Genomic DNA, 16,866 nt, shown 5'->3' with positions numbered 1-16,866 from the left:
AGATCGTGGTGCTACTTTCTTGAGACAGGTGCCGACCTTCCAGAGTGCAGGGTTTTTTTGTGGAAGGGGCTTCATACGGATCTTCTCACCAATGTTCAGTTCCGGCAGATCACGAGCTGACCTGTCATAATAGAATTTTGCCTGCTGCTTTCGCTGTTGAAGCCTCTCAACAACCCCCGTAACCACAGATGGCTCCAGAAGCTTGTTTGTTACTGGAAGAGACGTTTTCAGTCTCCGTGACATCAATCTTTGTGCAGGGCTACTGTCCATGTTTTCAGTTGGGGTGTTTCTCCAATGAAGTATGGCCTTCCAAGGGTCAGTTCTGTCATGCATGGCTTTGTGCAAAAGGTTTTTTGCAATCTTGACGGCTGACTCAGCCTTTCCATTTGATTTTGGATGTCTAGGTGAAGAAGTGACATGGTCGAATTCCCAGCTGGAAGCGAAGCGCTTAAACAGAGCACCGAACTGAGGACCATTATCTGTGATAACTCTATCTGGCTGACCATGTCGAGCAAACTGAGCCTTGCAGCGTTTGATGACCGTCTCTGCAGATAGGTCAGGAAGCAGTTCAATTTCCCAAAAGTCTGAGAAATGGTCCACAATTATAAGGTAGTCCTTTTGCCGATGACTGAATAAGTCCATGCTGACAATCTGCCATGGCCTGCTGGGGATGTCGTGAGATAGCATGCTTTCCTTCTGTTGGTTATGTGCAAATTCATTGCAAGTTGAACAGTTACTCACAAAGTCTTTGATTTCTGCTTGCATACTAGGCCAATACAGTGTGTCACGGGCCTGACGATAACATGCGTCGCCTCCTATATGGCTTGAATGTATGCGTTTGAGCATCTCTGGACGTAGTGATTTCGGAATAATGACTTTCTGACCACGGTACAAAATACCATCTTGTGCACTTATCTCATCTCTATAAGGCCAGTATTCTCGGATGATGTGTGTTGTTGTTTCTTTCTCATCAGGCCAGCCTGCCAGGACAATGGTTTTAAGGGCTTGTAATGCTTCATCCCTTTCAGTATGCTCCCTGATTGTCCTCAACCGCTGGTCCGTCACATTCAGGTATTCTGCTTGGTTGATGAGTTGTACATTTTCCTGCTCTTTTTGCAAATGACATATGGCATGCCTCTGGTAAATGGCTCCCTTGCCTGTACAGTCAGCAGCTGCTCTGCTCAACATGTCACTAATGAACATTTTAGGCCCTGGCTTGTAGACAACTTTGAGACTGTAGTTTTGAAGTGTCATAAGCATGCTTTGAAGCCGCTTGGGTGTGCTGAGAAGTGGTTTGCCGAATATGGTGATCAAGGGTTTGTGGTCAGTCTCTGCTGTGACCAACTCTCGTCCGTACAAGTAATGGTGAAATCTTTGACAAGTGAAGACAATGCTGAGACACTCTTTTTCGATTTGTGCGTAATTTTTTTCGGTGGGAGTCAGTGCTCTTGAAGCAAAGGCGACAGGCTGTCCTTCTTGCATAAGGCAGCACCCAAGACCGCTTTGACTGGAATCACTTTGAACTGTGACAGGCTTGGAAACATCATAATAGCGTAGTACAGGCATGGATGTGGCCATGGCTTTTAGCTTGCAAACTGAATCTTCGTGTTTGGGTAGCCAGTGTCATGGAGTGTCTTTGTCGAGTAAGCGCCATAGCGGCTCGCAAACAGTAGACAGGTGTGGCATGAATTTGGCTAAATAATTAGCAAAGCCGATGAGACGCTGTACACCTTTAGCATCTGTAGGGTTGGGCATGTCCATGATAGCCCTCACCTTTTCTGGATCAGGCTTCAAGCCGGTGGATGAAAGAATCTGACCGTGGAACTTCACCTTGTTTACTTTAAATTGCAACTTCTTTAAGCTAAGTCGTAGTTTCACCTCTCTGCAACGGTCCAACAGGGCCTGAAGCTTGTGATCATGATCCTTTTCAGCTTGCTGGTCCGTGTCCCCGCAACCAACAACAAGAATATCATCTGCGATGGGCTCAATGCCCTTTAGACCTGCTAATAATTCATGCTGTTTCCGTTGGTAGACCTCAGGTGCCACAGAGACACCAAATGGTAGCTTTAGCCACCTTTTCCTGCCCCATGGGGTCCAGAATGTGGTCATGAAGCTGCTTTCTTGGTCGAGCTTGCACTGTAAGAATGCATGTTTGGCATCAACCAACGTGAAGATCCTTGCTTTAGGCAATTTGTATAAAACATCCTCCAGGGTTGGCATGATATAATGAGAGCGTTTCAGAGCTTTGTTCAGAAACTTTGGGTCTAAGCTAATTCTCAGCTTGTCTGGTTGTTTCACTATCACCATGTTGCTGATCCAATCTGTTGGCTCTGTAACATCTGTAATATGACCCTCGGCCTGATATGCGTCCAGTTGGGCTTTGACTGTTGCTTTCATAGCAATTGGAACATTTCGTGGGGCACACTGTATCGGTGTTACACTGGGATCCAGCTCAAAATGGACCTCACCAGGCAGTGATTCCACAGGTAAGTTGAACACATCACTGTATTTGTCAATTAACTGTTCCTTAGTCAGAGGCTCAGACCGTTCATATCCAATTTTGAGCACGTCGTCTGGTATTGTGAACTGCATAAGGCCTAGCTGTTCACAAGTTGAGCCTGAGAGAAGTGGATTTTGACTTGTTTCTACTATCTCAAAAGACAGCTCATATTTCTCTCCTTTGACCACACATTCTGTGTCAAGAATTCCCATGGAGTCCAGCGACTCACCTGAGTACAGCCGTAGTTTGGCGCTACTAGGGCGGAGAGGTGTGTGTGGTGCAACCTTTACTTTATCCTTGTAGCTCATCACATTACATGTTGCTCCTGAATCTAACTGACAACGCAGTGACTTGCCATGTAATTGCAGAGAAACAAACCATTTCTTTCCTTTCATGTTCACTGTGCTAATGGACTCAACTGTGTAAATATCATCATCACTGTCTCTAACCGGCTCCTTAGAATGTTCAATGCAGTGAAGCTTCCCCTCTGTAGATCTGCTTTTACTTTTCAGGCATACTTTGGCAAAGTGATTGTCAGTTCCACAAAGTCTACATGTTTTGCCATATGCTGGACAGTAATCCCGGCCTCTTGAATGCACATTACCACAGTATCGGCATGTCTTGCTTGTGTCTAAGAGTCTTGGTGAATTACTCTGCATCCGCTGGTTAGTCCTGAATGGTTTCCTAGCAACAGTGTGAACCGTTTCGGTTGCAGTTGGCATGCATGCTGCGTCCATCGCTCTCATATGCATAGCGGTCTGTTCAGATGTGCGACACATCTCAATGGCTGTGAGCAGGGTTAAATTTTTTTCACTTAACAACCTGCGTCTGGTTCCTTCATTTATAATGCCCAGTACAATTTTGTCTCGAATCATTTAATCCTTTAATCCACCATAATCACAAGTCGTTGCTTTTTCTCTCAATGTTGTCACAAAATTGTCTATGGACTCCCCTTCCTCCTGTTTACAACAGCCAAACACGTACCTCTCATAAATGACATTTCTGGCAGGTTTGAAGTATGCTTCCAATGCATCTAGGATGATTTTAATGTCTCTCTGTTGTTCAGCTGTGAGATTCAGATTGTGTCGGTAAACATGTCTGCTTTCAGATCCCATCACACTTCTCAATGTAGCAGCTTGTACTTCCCTGGTCTTTTCAGCCAGGCCAGTGACCAGCGCATAATCCTCGAACTCGGCTCTGAATAAGTCCCAGTTAGCGCTCCAGTCTCCGTTCATGTTCATCGGTAATGGCGGAGGTATATTAGCCGGTACGCCGCTGGACGGGCGAAGCGCGGCCGCAGCATTATCAGCGTCCATAATCGTTAACTCCTTAGGTCGAAATCAACAAACACAGCGTAAACTTAAAACGCACTAGGCATCTTCTGACACCATGTTTATGCAGCAGTATAAGCATAAAATAAAAGGCAGACACGCGAGTGTAACTCAGCAAACTGTATTCACAACAGAGCAGCAAACTGGCCGCCAGACAACAACAAGGCATGAGCAATCGACTGTCGATCGCATGATCCAGTACATCCTGTAACAGCGTGTTTGATACACTATTACACAACAACACCAGTAAGTCAAGCACCAGCGGAGCTAACGGAACGCCATCTGTTATTAATGCAGAAGGTAATGTGTTAATGTTAATGTGAGCGCCATTTCATTATGTAAACTTTTACTATACGGATAATCTCCGTTGTCATTGTCCATCAAATTGATGACGGCCAGAGTCTGGCTGGCTCTCACACTGGCTCAGAGGCTGCAGAAAGTATCTCTCGTGCACCTCTAGCTACTCCGTTTACAGAGGCAGGGAGGAATAAAATGACAGAGGCGAGGATAAACACATTTCACCGAGCAGTAGAGGCGGACACTACTTAAGCATTTCTACTTAAAAGTAAATTTTCAAGTATTTGTATTTTATCAGTGTTTTTGTATTTTTTTGAAAACATACATTCCAAAGCATATTATCATAATTTTAACTCCACTACATTTCATAATTTCAAGTTTTTGGTTTATATTTAATATTTAAGTACAATATAAATCTAGTAATTTTTTTTACTTTTACTTAAGTAAAAAGTACTTTTACTCAAGAAAAGTACACAATTTTTATGTAATTATGTATTCAATCAATTTTAATATGCAATATAAATAAACAGTATGATTCTATGCTTTAGAATGTAGTGAACATTTTTTAGTAAAGTAATTTTTTTCCCTAAGACAACACTCTGATAAAGCACAGATGCTTGGAAAATGAAACTAAAATACTCAAGTAGTGTCCACCTCTGCCGAGCAGTGACTACGTTTGTGGTAAAGGGTTTGCATCCGTTTGCCACAGTAGATGCCTCTGCATTTCGGTAGGTTAATTTGCTGTATTTCGTCCACCATCATGTCTTTAAAAGAAAATAACAAATGCATGCATGACCAAAAGTTGCATGTTTTATGTCAGTCTAGTTCTGTTTTATTAATTCCTAGTCCGATCACATATTTACTGGTTGAGAAACACTGCCCTAGGCTATAGGTCCCTGGACTTTACTTTAAGAAGTAGCTCACCTACTTTTAAGTTGGTTCTGAGGTTGCTACACATAATGTGTGTATACTCTGTTCTGTGTCATCTGAACAGATATTAAAGCGAGTTAATACAAACATACTAATTTGTGCTTATTCCCTCACCCAATGAGAATCGATAAGAGAATCGATAAGGAATCGGATCGATAAGCAACATCGATAATGGAATCGGAATCGTTAAATTCTTATCAATTCCCATCCCTACTTAAGACATAGTCTGTGGCATACAAAAAACTTCTAACTACTTAGAATTGGACAGATTTTCCATTATACGTTGAAAAATGGAAGGGGCTGAACTGATGCCAAACGCAAGACGATTATACACACATAATACCTTGTGGGTGTTGATCGTTGTAGTCTTATAATAATTATCCAGTAAGACCTGTTGATATGCCTGTACAAAGTCAATTTGGGAAAACAACTCAAAGTGGCTAAAACTTCCTCAAGTGGCAAGGGATACACTTCAGTATTGGCAGCTTGATTAACCGGGACTTGTAGTCTCTGCATAAGCAACTCTTGGAATCTGTTTTATAATAGGACCAAATGGAGCAGCCCACTCACTGTATTTTACCGGAGATATAACATTGGCTTTTTCCAGTCTATAAGTTTGTCTCTCAACATGTTCTTTTATAGCAAAGGGATAAAGACGACTTTTAAAAAAACCTTAAAGGTTTCACTTGAGGTGAAACATCTGTTTTCACTAAAATAGTAGCTTTAATGTCCTTAAGAGTGCCAAGCTTATTCTTAAAGACTTCACTATACTAGTCCAGCACGTCTTTGATAGAACAGGCTGCTTAGTTTTACTTGCATATCAAATTATTTTCCAATTCAACTTAACCTTCTGGAGCCACCACACAGGTTTGGACCATTCCCTTTAAGTACAATTAGTGGTAACTTGTTCACTTGATCCTCATATTGTACAGTAGTTGTGAATTGACCTAATATTGGAATGCATTCACCGGTGTAGGTCTTTAACTGTAATCTAGCTTCCTCCAGTGGCAAATGGGCAAAGGACTGTTTATACACTTGTTGTGAAATAATGTTTACAGCAGCTCCTGTATCAATTTCCATTAACAAATCTGCTGATTCACAGTAAAATTCACTCGGAATGGCTGTTTCTCAGTATCACTAATTTAACATGGAGAACATTTCCAGCTTTTTCTGTTAATATGTGACTTCACTTTAACTTTATGATATAAACTATATAACTTATGATGTTTACACACTAACTAGCTGAAGTGTCTATGTGGGCAGGTCATAGTTTTCGTTTCTCCCGGGCAAAGGCTGTAGGTGAAGGTTATTATGCAGTGTGTTTGTCTTATGTGGATAAAGACAGCCAGGAGATTCAATCCATTTAGTGATTCAGAGTCGACTGCCTACTTTAGAAACCAATAACTTTATTAATTGTGCACTTTTTGGTTCAACTTTGCACATTGTTTACATTGATGGACAGCTACATGACACACAGCAATACAGGTCATTTTCGATTTTGGATCTGTGTCGCTCTTTAAGGGCATAATTTCATCAGCAGCAAATCCTCGAGGCCTGTCACACAGAAGATGCTCACAGTACACTTTAACTGATTACTTAACAGACTGGTTCAGAGCATGCATATTAGTATCATATCATGCTTGTATGTTCAATGCATATTTACAGTTATGTATGAGTTGTATGTTAATCTGTACATGCATGTAAATTACAAGAGTAGTAATGCATATTAGTCTTGGATCACTGTATGATCAGTGATGGTGATAAACAGTTGTTCTTACGTTAGCTGAGAGGGATATTAGCTAAGCACAGGTTTGAAGGTGTTGGAAACTTTTTTAGCGAAGACCAGGGGCCTCATTTATAAAACTGTGCGTAGGATCCTTACTTAAAGTCTACGTACGCACAAAAGCTAAAAATGGCATACACCAAAAAATATCAAGACTTATAAAACAAAGCACTGTTTCCTTTATAAATCACAGATCACCTGCAAGTGTGCGTACATGAATCATCCTAATATCCCACCCTGCAAGCCCTTTCTCCCATCAAGTTAGTTTTCTTATAAATCACAACCTTTGCGTGGGAACTGGCGTAAGCATGTTTCCAGCCCCGTTTTGTGCGTACGCACGCTTTATAAATGAGGCCCCAGGAGACTTGGATATTGCAGAAAGCGTTCTTGGAATCAGAGCATAAAGCTCGGGGCGCTGCAGTAACCAAGTCTGACTTTGGGTATACATGCATTACATTTAAAGCCATTCGAAGGGGGCAGTCCTTTCAGATGGAAACAATGCCTTTAGATTACAATATAAACATGAAAGAGAGGTTACAGTCAGGCAAGAAAGGACAGCTGTAAACGCATTCCTGATCATCCCCATTTGATCAGTTAACCATTACAGCAGGAAGGGGTCTGTTTAAACGCATCCAAGATCATCTTCCCTTGAGTAGATAACAAATGGTCAAAATGCCCTATGAAAACAAAGGCATGCATTCCAGCTAATAGCTTCCATTACCTTGCTGTTTCTTTCATATTTAGGTGAACAGATACATTTGATAATAATTAATAAAACAAAAACAATGACTTCAAATTATATTTAAACAAAGGGCAGAGCTTGTTAAGGTGTTAGCACCTATAGTCAGCATATCACCATTCAATCTGTGCCATCCAGTGAAGTTAGTTATATGTTTGCGCAAACACAATTTGCAGCCACCAAGGAATATCTGTTTTCTGTATCAAATTCTAAACAAAATGTTTCAGATTTCTTACTGTTTGCATAGCCATTTAATAATGTGTTGCATTCTACATAGGAGAATAATAGAAGTATTATAGATGTGACATTTCCAGTCAAACATTTTCATTTGATTTCCGAGAGAATGCATTTATTACCAATATATTAAACCATGTGTTTATATTTTTCTAAAGCCCTGATAATGGTCCAGACATCAGAAAAATATCATAGTCTATATTTACTATTTTAGATGTTATGGATGTGATAAAATACACTCACTGTAAAACCTAACAGTTAACTTAACTCAAACCATTTAAGTAAACCGGTTGCATTAGACCAGTAATTCTCAAAGTGTGGTCCGCAAACCACTAGTGGTCCGCCAAACCCCCCCCCCCACCTCAGTTTTAAACTAAGGGCTCTTTGGAATGACATTAAGTGCAAAAAATCCAACTTTAAAATGTTCATTCAACAAAGAACACTAAGTAACTTGAACAAAGATTTCTTTGTTGAAGGGCGTCAATTGATTATTTTGTGTTCACTGAATGAAAAGAGCATAATCATTCAGCTAACAAATATTATTTTGTTGACTGGACTTAGATGTATAAGTTTTTGTCCAATTCGTTCACCCAACTTGCCAAACTGAGTAATCTGAACAAGCAATAAAAAAAACAATGGTCGGAATGGTTCCCAGCATGCATTGCAACATGTCCACTTCTTTGGTTAATATTTACTAAAAAAGATGACTGTTTTAATGTTTGCTGAATTTATTTATGTTGTTATGTTGTTAATGTTAGTTATATGTTGTACTTAGAGTAATTTTTAAAGAATTATGTTTGTTCATTGTTACCATGATTGAGAAGTGTGTGTTCAGTGTAGAGGGCAGCACAATGAGTTAGCGCGCATCATTATGTCAATGTCAATTTATTTATAAAGCACAATTAAACACAACTGTCGTTGACCAATGTGCTGTACAGAACAAAACATAAAGACCAATAAAGGACGACATAAAAACATAGTATCACAGTTAAGAACAGATAAAAACATTTACAAGAAATTGAAGTCATAAAACATACACAGAAATCACATAAAACTTTACTAAGACAATGAGGTCACGAATCATGTAGCGTACGCCAACTCAAATAAATAGGTTTTTAACTTAGATTTAAAAATAGGAAGTGTAGGGGCAGTTCTGATCACAGTGGGCAGGCTGTTCCAGAGTCTACACAGTAATTCTGGTAAATTACCATGAATTTACCAGAATTAATTTACCAGAAATTTTATCAAAAATGTGCTGTTCACACACGCAGTGACATTCCGTTTTTTTACCAGTAAGACATCATTCACACATCAGAATCAAAATACCGGTAAATTCGTTCAGAAAGCGGAAGTTACCTGTGGCACGCGGCGAGCTCAGTGTTATATTTGTAAACAATCCACGTTGTTCATATCCACGGCCCGTATTTTGTTGTTTTCACGTCCGTGGTAAACTCTGACAGTCGCGAAGTTGCTTGTGACCAAACAACATTGCATGAGGCGACGTCAAACCGAAAATGCGTTTTAAACAACATGTAATGTTTGCACATAGGCTTCACAGAGGGTGTGCTAAGGACGTCGGCAATTCCGCAAGTAGGTGGTAAGCTGTTTTAAACAACTTTGGTGAAGAAATGTGGACGTAAAGTTCAGGTGTGCTCGACTTTCAAGCAGCGTGTGTGTGGAAACGTCCGTAAAACAGTGCAGGGGTAAATGTGTCATCTGTATTAAAACATTATGATTGGCCCGAAGCTGTCGGCGCGGTCTGACGTCGTCCGTTCTAAATGCCGGTAATCCTATATTTTTCGTTCACACATAGCGCTTACCGGTAAATTACTGGTAATCTTACAACCTGTCTTACTGGTAAATTTGGAACTGTGATTTACCGGAAAGGTTCTGTTAGCACATGATCTGTTAACTGCAATTTACCAGTAAATTACCAGTAAAGACTGTATGTGTGAAAGGGACTATTGTTGCCTCACAGCAAAAAGGTCTCTGGTTTAAGTCAGACAAAGACTTTGTTTATGAGACCTTTCTGTGTACACTCCCACAGTCCAAAACATGTAGATTAGTTAAATTTGGATATACTAAATTACTCTTTACCCAACTTAGCCACTAGTTGAGTAAACATAGAAATTTGCTTATTACCTAATCAGTTTAAGCTGGTTTGGTGTAAGTTGACATTATTCAGTAAATTGAGTTAGGTGAACTACATCATCCAAGAGTTGAGTAAACTCAAAAAAGCTGTGCAGCAAGTTGCCTTGAAAATTTAAGTTAAGTCAACTTTTTATTTTTTACAGTGTATTGACTAGTAAAAAATTGCTATAAATTATAAACTTAAGTTGAATTAGCTGAATTAGTTGTTTTTATAATTTATAGCCACTAGTCCAGAAAGTAACTTTAAATTGATTCAACTTAAAATTTTAAGTGCAACAAAGAATTTTTACACACTGTAAAACCTAAAAGTCAAGTAAACTCAAACCATTTAAGTAAACCGGTTGAATTAGTTTTAAAACACATACATTTGAGTACTGTGAACTTAAACAAATTGAGTCATATGCAGTTATGCACTTATATTTAAGTTCACACTACTTAAATATAAGTGCATAATTGCACATGACTCAAGTTCACAGTACTTAAATTTATGTGTTTTAAAACTTAAATGGTCTAATGGTGTGTTTAAAACTTTTTCAGCCCAAGGACCACTTTATCTTCTAGGATAAGCTAAATTTAAGTTTAACATGCAACTGTTTCAAGTCAAAAAATATTTTTTAAACACAAATGCAATGCTATGTTCAGAAATTATTTTATTTCTTTTGAACAAGTAAATGTGAAATGAGTTACAGCTTAATATGAACAATAAACTGCATATGAAAAGACACTGCAATTAAACAAAGTATAACAGCCTAGGTCCCATAAAGTTAAAATTAATTCAAGTTGATTAAACTTACATTAGTGCAGCAAGGAGTTTTTTACATCAAGGTTTTAGAAGAATACATGTTTAATACTGATGACTGCAAAGCCACTGGTATGTTTCAATGACATGCTGGACCTCTGATAGGATTTCATATGCATTTGTTGCACAAGTCATTATGCACAGTTGATCAAACTTTGAAGGAGGTTATAGTAGTCAACCTCCTTGACTAATTCTATTCATAAAATACCCCAAAAGTCTCAATTAACAAGAAAAGGTACAACATACTGTATCAGCAACATGTCTTATAAATTAGCCATATAAATTTGCTATACTGGTCAGCAGGCAGTAAAACAATCACCATAGTTAGGTTGTAATTGATATAATTTGTATAATCAAAATACATTATACGCAAAAGTTTGGGCACCCCTGACAATATTGCATTTATGAATATTTGGGTGTTTGGATCAGCAATTTCATTTTGATCTATCAAATAACTGAAAACACATTTCAGTAGTGAAATTATTGGATTAACAGAAAATGTTCAATATGCATCCATTAATTAAACCAGTGCATACATTTGGGCACACTTGTCTTTTTTTATTTGAATACCATTAACTACTTAGCACTTATTAATTGAAACACACAATTGGTTTGGTGAGCAACAGAAAAATCACATTATTATTTAGTAGAGTCTCCTTTAGCAGAAATAACAGCCTCTAGACGCTTCCTATAGCCTGTAAGAGTGTCAGGATTCTGGATGAATATATTTTGGATCATTCCTCCTTTCAGTTAGGTTTGATGGTTGCCGAGCATGGACAGCCCGCTTCAAATCTTCCCACAGATGTTCAATGATATCCAGGTATCATAATGTGCTTGTTCTTTTGCATAAATACCCGAGTAGATTTTTAGCAGTGTTGTGGATCATTGTCTTTTTGAAATATCCAGCCCCGGTGTAACTTCAACTTTGTGCTGATTCCTCAACATTATTCTCAAGAATTTGCTGATATTGAGTGGAATCCATGCGACCCTCAACTTGGACCAGATTCCCAACACTGGCCACACAGCCCCACAGCATGATAGAATGGGTAGCAAGTGTTTTTCTTGGAACGCTGTTCTTTTGCTGCCATGCATAACGCCCCTTGTTTTGACCAAAAACAAAATCTAATTTAGTTTCATGAGTCCACACCACCTTATTCCAACATTAAGCTGGCCAGTCCAAATGTGCGTTTGCATACCTCAAGCGACTCCGTTTGTGGCGTGTGTGCAGAAAAGGTTTTTTATTGTGCTGAATTGTTGAACAATGCACAGTGACACCATCTGCAGCAAGTTGATGTTGTAGGTCTTTGGAGGTGGTCTGTGGGCTGTTTTTGACCATTCTGACATCCTTCCCCTTTCCAATATTTTACGTGTCCTGCCACTTCTGACCTTAACAAGAACTGTGCCTGTGGTTTTCATTTCCTCACTATGTTCCTTACAGTGGACACTGGCAGCTTATATCACTGCGATAACTTTTAGCCTTCCCCTAAACTATAATGTTGAACAATCTTTGTTTTCTGGTCATTTGAGAGTTGTTTTGAGGCCTTCATGTTGCCACTCTTCAGAGGAGAGTCAAAGTTGCAATTGCAATTGGATGCACCTGTCTATGTGTGCTCCAATGAGTCAGTGCTAAGTAGTTACTGGTATTCAAATAAAAAAATGAAAAGTGTGCCAAAATTTATGCACATGTCTAATTTCGTTTTGATGCATATTGCACATTTTCTGTTAAAGCAGTAAACCTCCTTTCACTCCTGAAATATTACTATGTCGTTTAGTTATTTGATAGATCCTAATGAAATTGCTGATACAAACACCAAAATATTTATAAATGAAAATCATGGAAATTGTCTGGGGTGCCCAAACTTTACAATATACAATAACAAACTATACAATAAGTTATATTTAGTCGGTGTTAGCATACTGTAATGAAATGAGTGACATGGCTATACATACTTTAATCCTATACACGTTTCTAGCTTTTTTCTTCAGTTTTTCCGATGTGGGCACCTGATGTTCTCTTTTATCTGTACAATGTCTAATGATCCTGTACGGGTGTGCATTCTTGAGGTTCTGAGAGAGATGTGTTAAGTTGTGTTAGAGTTGACGCGTGACTGCGTGCCGATGTAGATATAATGAGCAGATGGTGACAAAAACGATTGACGCGTTGTTCAAATAAGCAGTAAAAACCTGGTCGCGCCTCAGATCGACACTCACAAAGTATCACATTAAATGATACTTTAAAGGTATTTTTCCAAAACCAACAAACATATGCCCAAAACCAAATTCAGCTTAATACTGAATTTACACGGTACTGCAAACTGTTTGGAAGGAAACCTACATTTTTCCTACAGTATGGGAAGAGAAGGACTTTGGTAATATTAAACTTGAGGCAGACGGTGAGATTGTGTCGTCTGTTTTCAGAATAACTAGTTACAGTTATGCTAATGTTGATTCTGTACATATGTTTTGTATATTATGAAGTGTTTGAGAATCAATAAAAATTGTTAATATGCATGTAATAAATATTTAGTTCAATACTTTTTTCTTTGTAATCTTTTTAATATTGTTAGTTAGGGTATTGTTTTCATTGTTATTATGCATTACTTTGTGTACATTTATGTTTACAAATAAGGTTTAATTTTTTAACCCAAACTGACATACTTAACTCTTTCCCCGCCATTGACGAGTTATCTCGTCAATCTCTAATACCGCTATTATTCACCAGGTTGCGCTCTTCCGCAACTTATAAAAACCTTCACAAAAATGGAATTATCTCAGCTTTTTGCTCAAAATTTGGTGTTTTTGATGAAACCTACCCATATTTGAGAGGTGATAAAAACAGAACACCTGAAGGTAGGATGAAACAGATTTTTTTTTTTGAAAGCAGAGGGTCTGTTCTTTTATTTCATATATTGAATGTTTATATATTTAAAAAGGAGCATTTTCTGGAAGGCATTAAACTTTTGTGAAAATCATGAAAAATGCTGGCGGTGAAAGAGTTAATCAACCTTAATTAAACCTAATATTTTAATTGCTTTTTTGCATTGTATAGTACAATTTATCCAAACAGTAAATGGACTGTACAATTAGACTGAAACTCCTAACTTTTTTCAGAAGTTTGCTATTTATCTTCTTTTGTTTAGAATGAGAAGGGTCAGTGTCCAGCTGATGTTGTTCCTGAGCCTCTAGACATGCCTCTAGAAATAGCTGACGCTGCACAGCAGGCCAAAGAGCTGCGTGCATTGCTGCAGGAAGTCCTCCCCTGGCCATCAGCTCCCCTTCCTCTGCTGTGTGTTCGACCTCCTGGCCTCCTCTCGGAAAAGGCCCGTGACCAGCTCTCAAGCATGGGCCTTCACCTTGGAGACAAAATAGTCATTGCTGGTCAAAAGGTACATCATTTATATGTCCATGTACCACTACAATAATGCACTGAATAGTGCAGTTTCTTTAAAAAAATTATAATAATAAAAACTGTGATTATAGCTCTTTTCATACAGTATAAAACAGACTTTGGTCTATAACCTTATAGAAATTAGTTTTTAAACATAACAGGTGTGTGCTTAATACATAGCTTTTAGTGAAGAGAAATTAAATGTCCCTGAAGCTGGAATGCAATAAAATGTGTCCTACTCTGGTAAGTGTCTGTTATTCACTACAGCTATAAGGTAGGCACATTGTGATATCATCAGTAATTGGCTAAGGGCGGTAGGGCTTTCAAATCCATTTAGAGTGGGTATGAAAAATAGAGGGTTGGAAAACTCAAGAGTTTAGAGGGCTTGCTCATCTGCATTGTCCTTGCAAAAATAAATAATTTAAGTTGTGCCTGGCTCTCACACTCTGACATACCCACACACAAAATTAACCATTAATGAAATCCTCCACCACATTGGGACTAAATCGAGCAGAGTGCCTAGTGTCTGGAGATTGGCTAATCAAAAACCCATTATCTTTAGGGATACTTGGCACAACTGTCTCTCTTTGATATTCATTTTACGTTTAACATTATTTTTATTCAAGCTCATTTGCCTGTTTATAAATGTCGGTAGGACTACATAAAAATCAAGGTTGGCTCTTTGCTGACTGAACGCAATGGACCTGACTGGGCCTACAGTTAATGTGTACATCGTAAGCGGATTTGTTTGTAGTTTTTTATGAAAAAAAATCACTTTTCATTGCTCTTTCGAGAACAGAGCAAGATTAAGAGAGTGTAAAACCAGGTCTATTGAATGTGTATTATCGGCTCTTAAGCCCACGCAGCCAGTAAAAAAATTTCACACTGTCCCTACAGAGCCCCCATTTGCTAAAGTGTTTTCTGCGTAATGCTTTTGTGGTCCCATTGAATTCATTGAATTTAAGTAACCTTAGTTTTCTGTGGTTCTCTGGTTCATTGGTTAGGTTGGCATTCTGCGATTCTGTGGCAGTACTGAATTCGCTGGTGGTCTTTGGGCTGGAGTGGAGCTTCATCAGCCAGTTGGCAAAAATGATGGATCTGTAGCAGGTGTTCAGTATTTTACTTGCCCCTATAAACATGGTATGTGGATGGACATAGTATCTCTCTCATTAGTTTACATGAATTAGCATGATGGTTAACCACATAACGTCCTGTGTTTACAGTCCACCTAAAGGACAAAAGTAGTTGTATGATTTGTTGTGTGGATTAACTCATTCTAACTCAACTCAATTGCTTTTATGCATAGATGCAGAACATTTCATGTACATGATTTTATTCCACAAATTTACTATCTAGTTTACTAACTACTAACTGTGAAGTTTACTCCCCAGCTAATATTTTATTTGTGACATGGTTTCTGTTTTGTGTTGAATCTTCACAGTGTCTCATAGGTCTAAAATTATTTGTTCTGATTGGCTGTTATATTATTATTGTAAACATAATATTTTTGTAGTTTATCAAACTGTGATGCAATTGGCAGTAGACTGCTCTATTGGTTTGTTTATATTAAGTTTATTATATTTATTTTAATTTATTTGGCAGATGATTAAAGTATAGTCTAGCTATATTTTTTTATAAATTTTATTTTAAACACCATTTTGTTTGTAAAGAATTATTTCTATTGTGATGTTTTTGTAGATCTATAGGTATTGGTAGACCAATGCATATGTCATGGGTTAGATCCCAGGGAACAAACATACTGATAAATATATACAATGTGGCATTGGATAAAAGCATTTGCAAATTCTTAAATGTCAATAAAAATCATGCTCATCTGTTTTAATCAAAAATACTACTGTCTGCCCATTTTCAGGAATCTTTGCACCGCTTTCTAAAATTAGCAAGCTCTCTGAGCGCCGGAAGGACAGTACCCGCAAGCTTGGCACTTCTGTCCCCCACCCAAGACGCATTGACTTTGCACGAGTCACATCAAAGGTCAACTCAGGTACGCCTCTAATTCATCTAATTCCTTATTGATTCTCCTTACAGTTCACCAACTCAATACCACATAGATCCCTCCTGCCCAAAAGCATCCCAGAGGACTAGATTGATAAATAAACTTACAAGTGTGAACAGTGATAAGGGTGATAGTGGTTGGCGTTAAAGCTTTATTCATTCCCCATAAAGGGTGTAAAGACAGTAAAAAGCAATGTCATCAAATTGGAATGGAGAGCTATTGTCACTTCTGTGCTATTACAGTGCCCACCCAAGCAGAAGGTAACCGGTCAACGGTCATATGCAAGGGCCCGGTGAAGCAATATCATAATGTATTACAATTTATTGTTTTGTGTAGTCCTTAAAATAAGTTGCTGGGACACAAAGAAAGTCTGTTGTCTATAACATCTCAGTGGGAACAAACATGCACATGCAGGTCTGTGCTCTTTCATGTAACGGTCACATACGTTCATACTGTAATTAAGTCAAAATGTCCATTTATAATGTATATAAATGTGTATAAAAAGATTATGTGTAAAGTGCAAAGTTTAGAAAAAAGTGGTTTAGGATGTATGAATCCATTACTGTAAGCTTTTAAAGTGACAGCTGTATAATAAAAAAAACAATCTGCTACTTAATGTTATATTTATTTAATAATAAATTAAATTTGTTTCTTTGTTCTTATATTATCACTTACTGTTTACTTGATTATTTAATTA

The 16,866-nt window shown here is 38.2% G+C and overlaps 1 protein-coding gene across 3 annotated transcripts in view; it reads left to right on the top strand.

The window, feature by feature from the left end:
• LOC129416908 (CAP-Gly domain-containing linker protein 4) overlaps positions 1-16,866 on the top strand; it is a 127,663-nt gene that overhangs the window by 47,259 nt on the left and 63,538 nt on the right. For all 3 annotated transcript variants that reach the window (XM_073864882.1, XM_073864884.1, XM_073864883.1), the window contains exons 7-9: positions 13,905-14,150; positions 15,157-15,292; positions 16,026-16,157. In XM_073864882.1, coding sequence (XP_073720983.1) covers positions 13,905-14,150; positions 15,157-15,292; positions 16,026-16,157 — 514 coding nt within the window. The remainder of the gene's footprint in view (positions 1-13,904; positions 14,151-15,156; positions 15,293-16,025; positions 16,158-16,866) is intronic.

This window comes from Misgurnus anguillicaudatus, unplaced genomic scaffold (genome assembly GCF_027580225.2).
Source record: "Misgurnus anguillicaudatus unplaced genomic scaffold, ASM2758022v2 HiC_scaffold_28, whole genome shotgun sequence".
NCBI lineage: Eukaryota > Metazoa > Chordata > Actinopteri > Cypriniformes > Cobitidae > Misgurnus > Misgurnus anguillicaudatus.
Note: the sequence above shows the minus strand (reverse complement) of the source record. Positions and strands in the feature narration are given on the sequence as shown.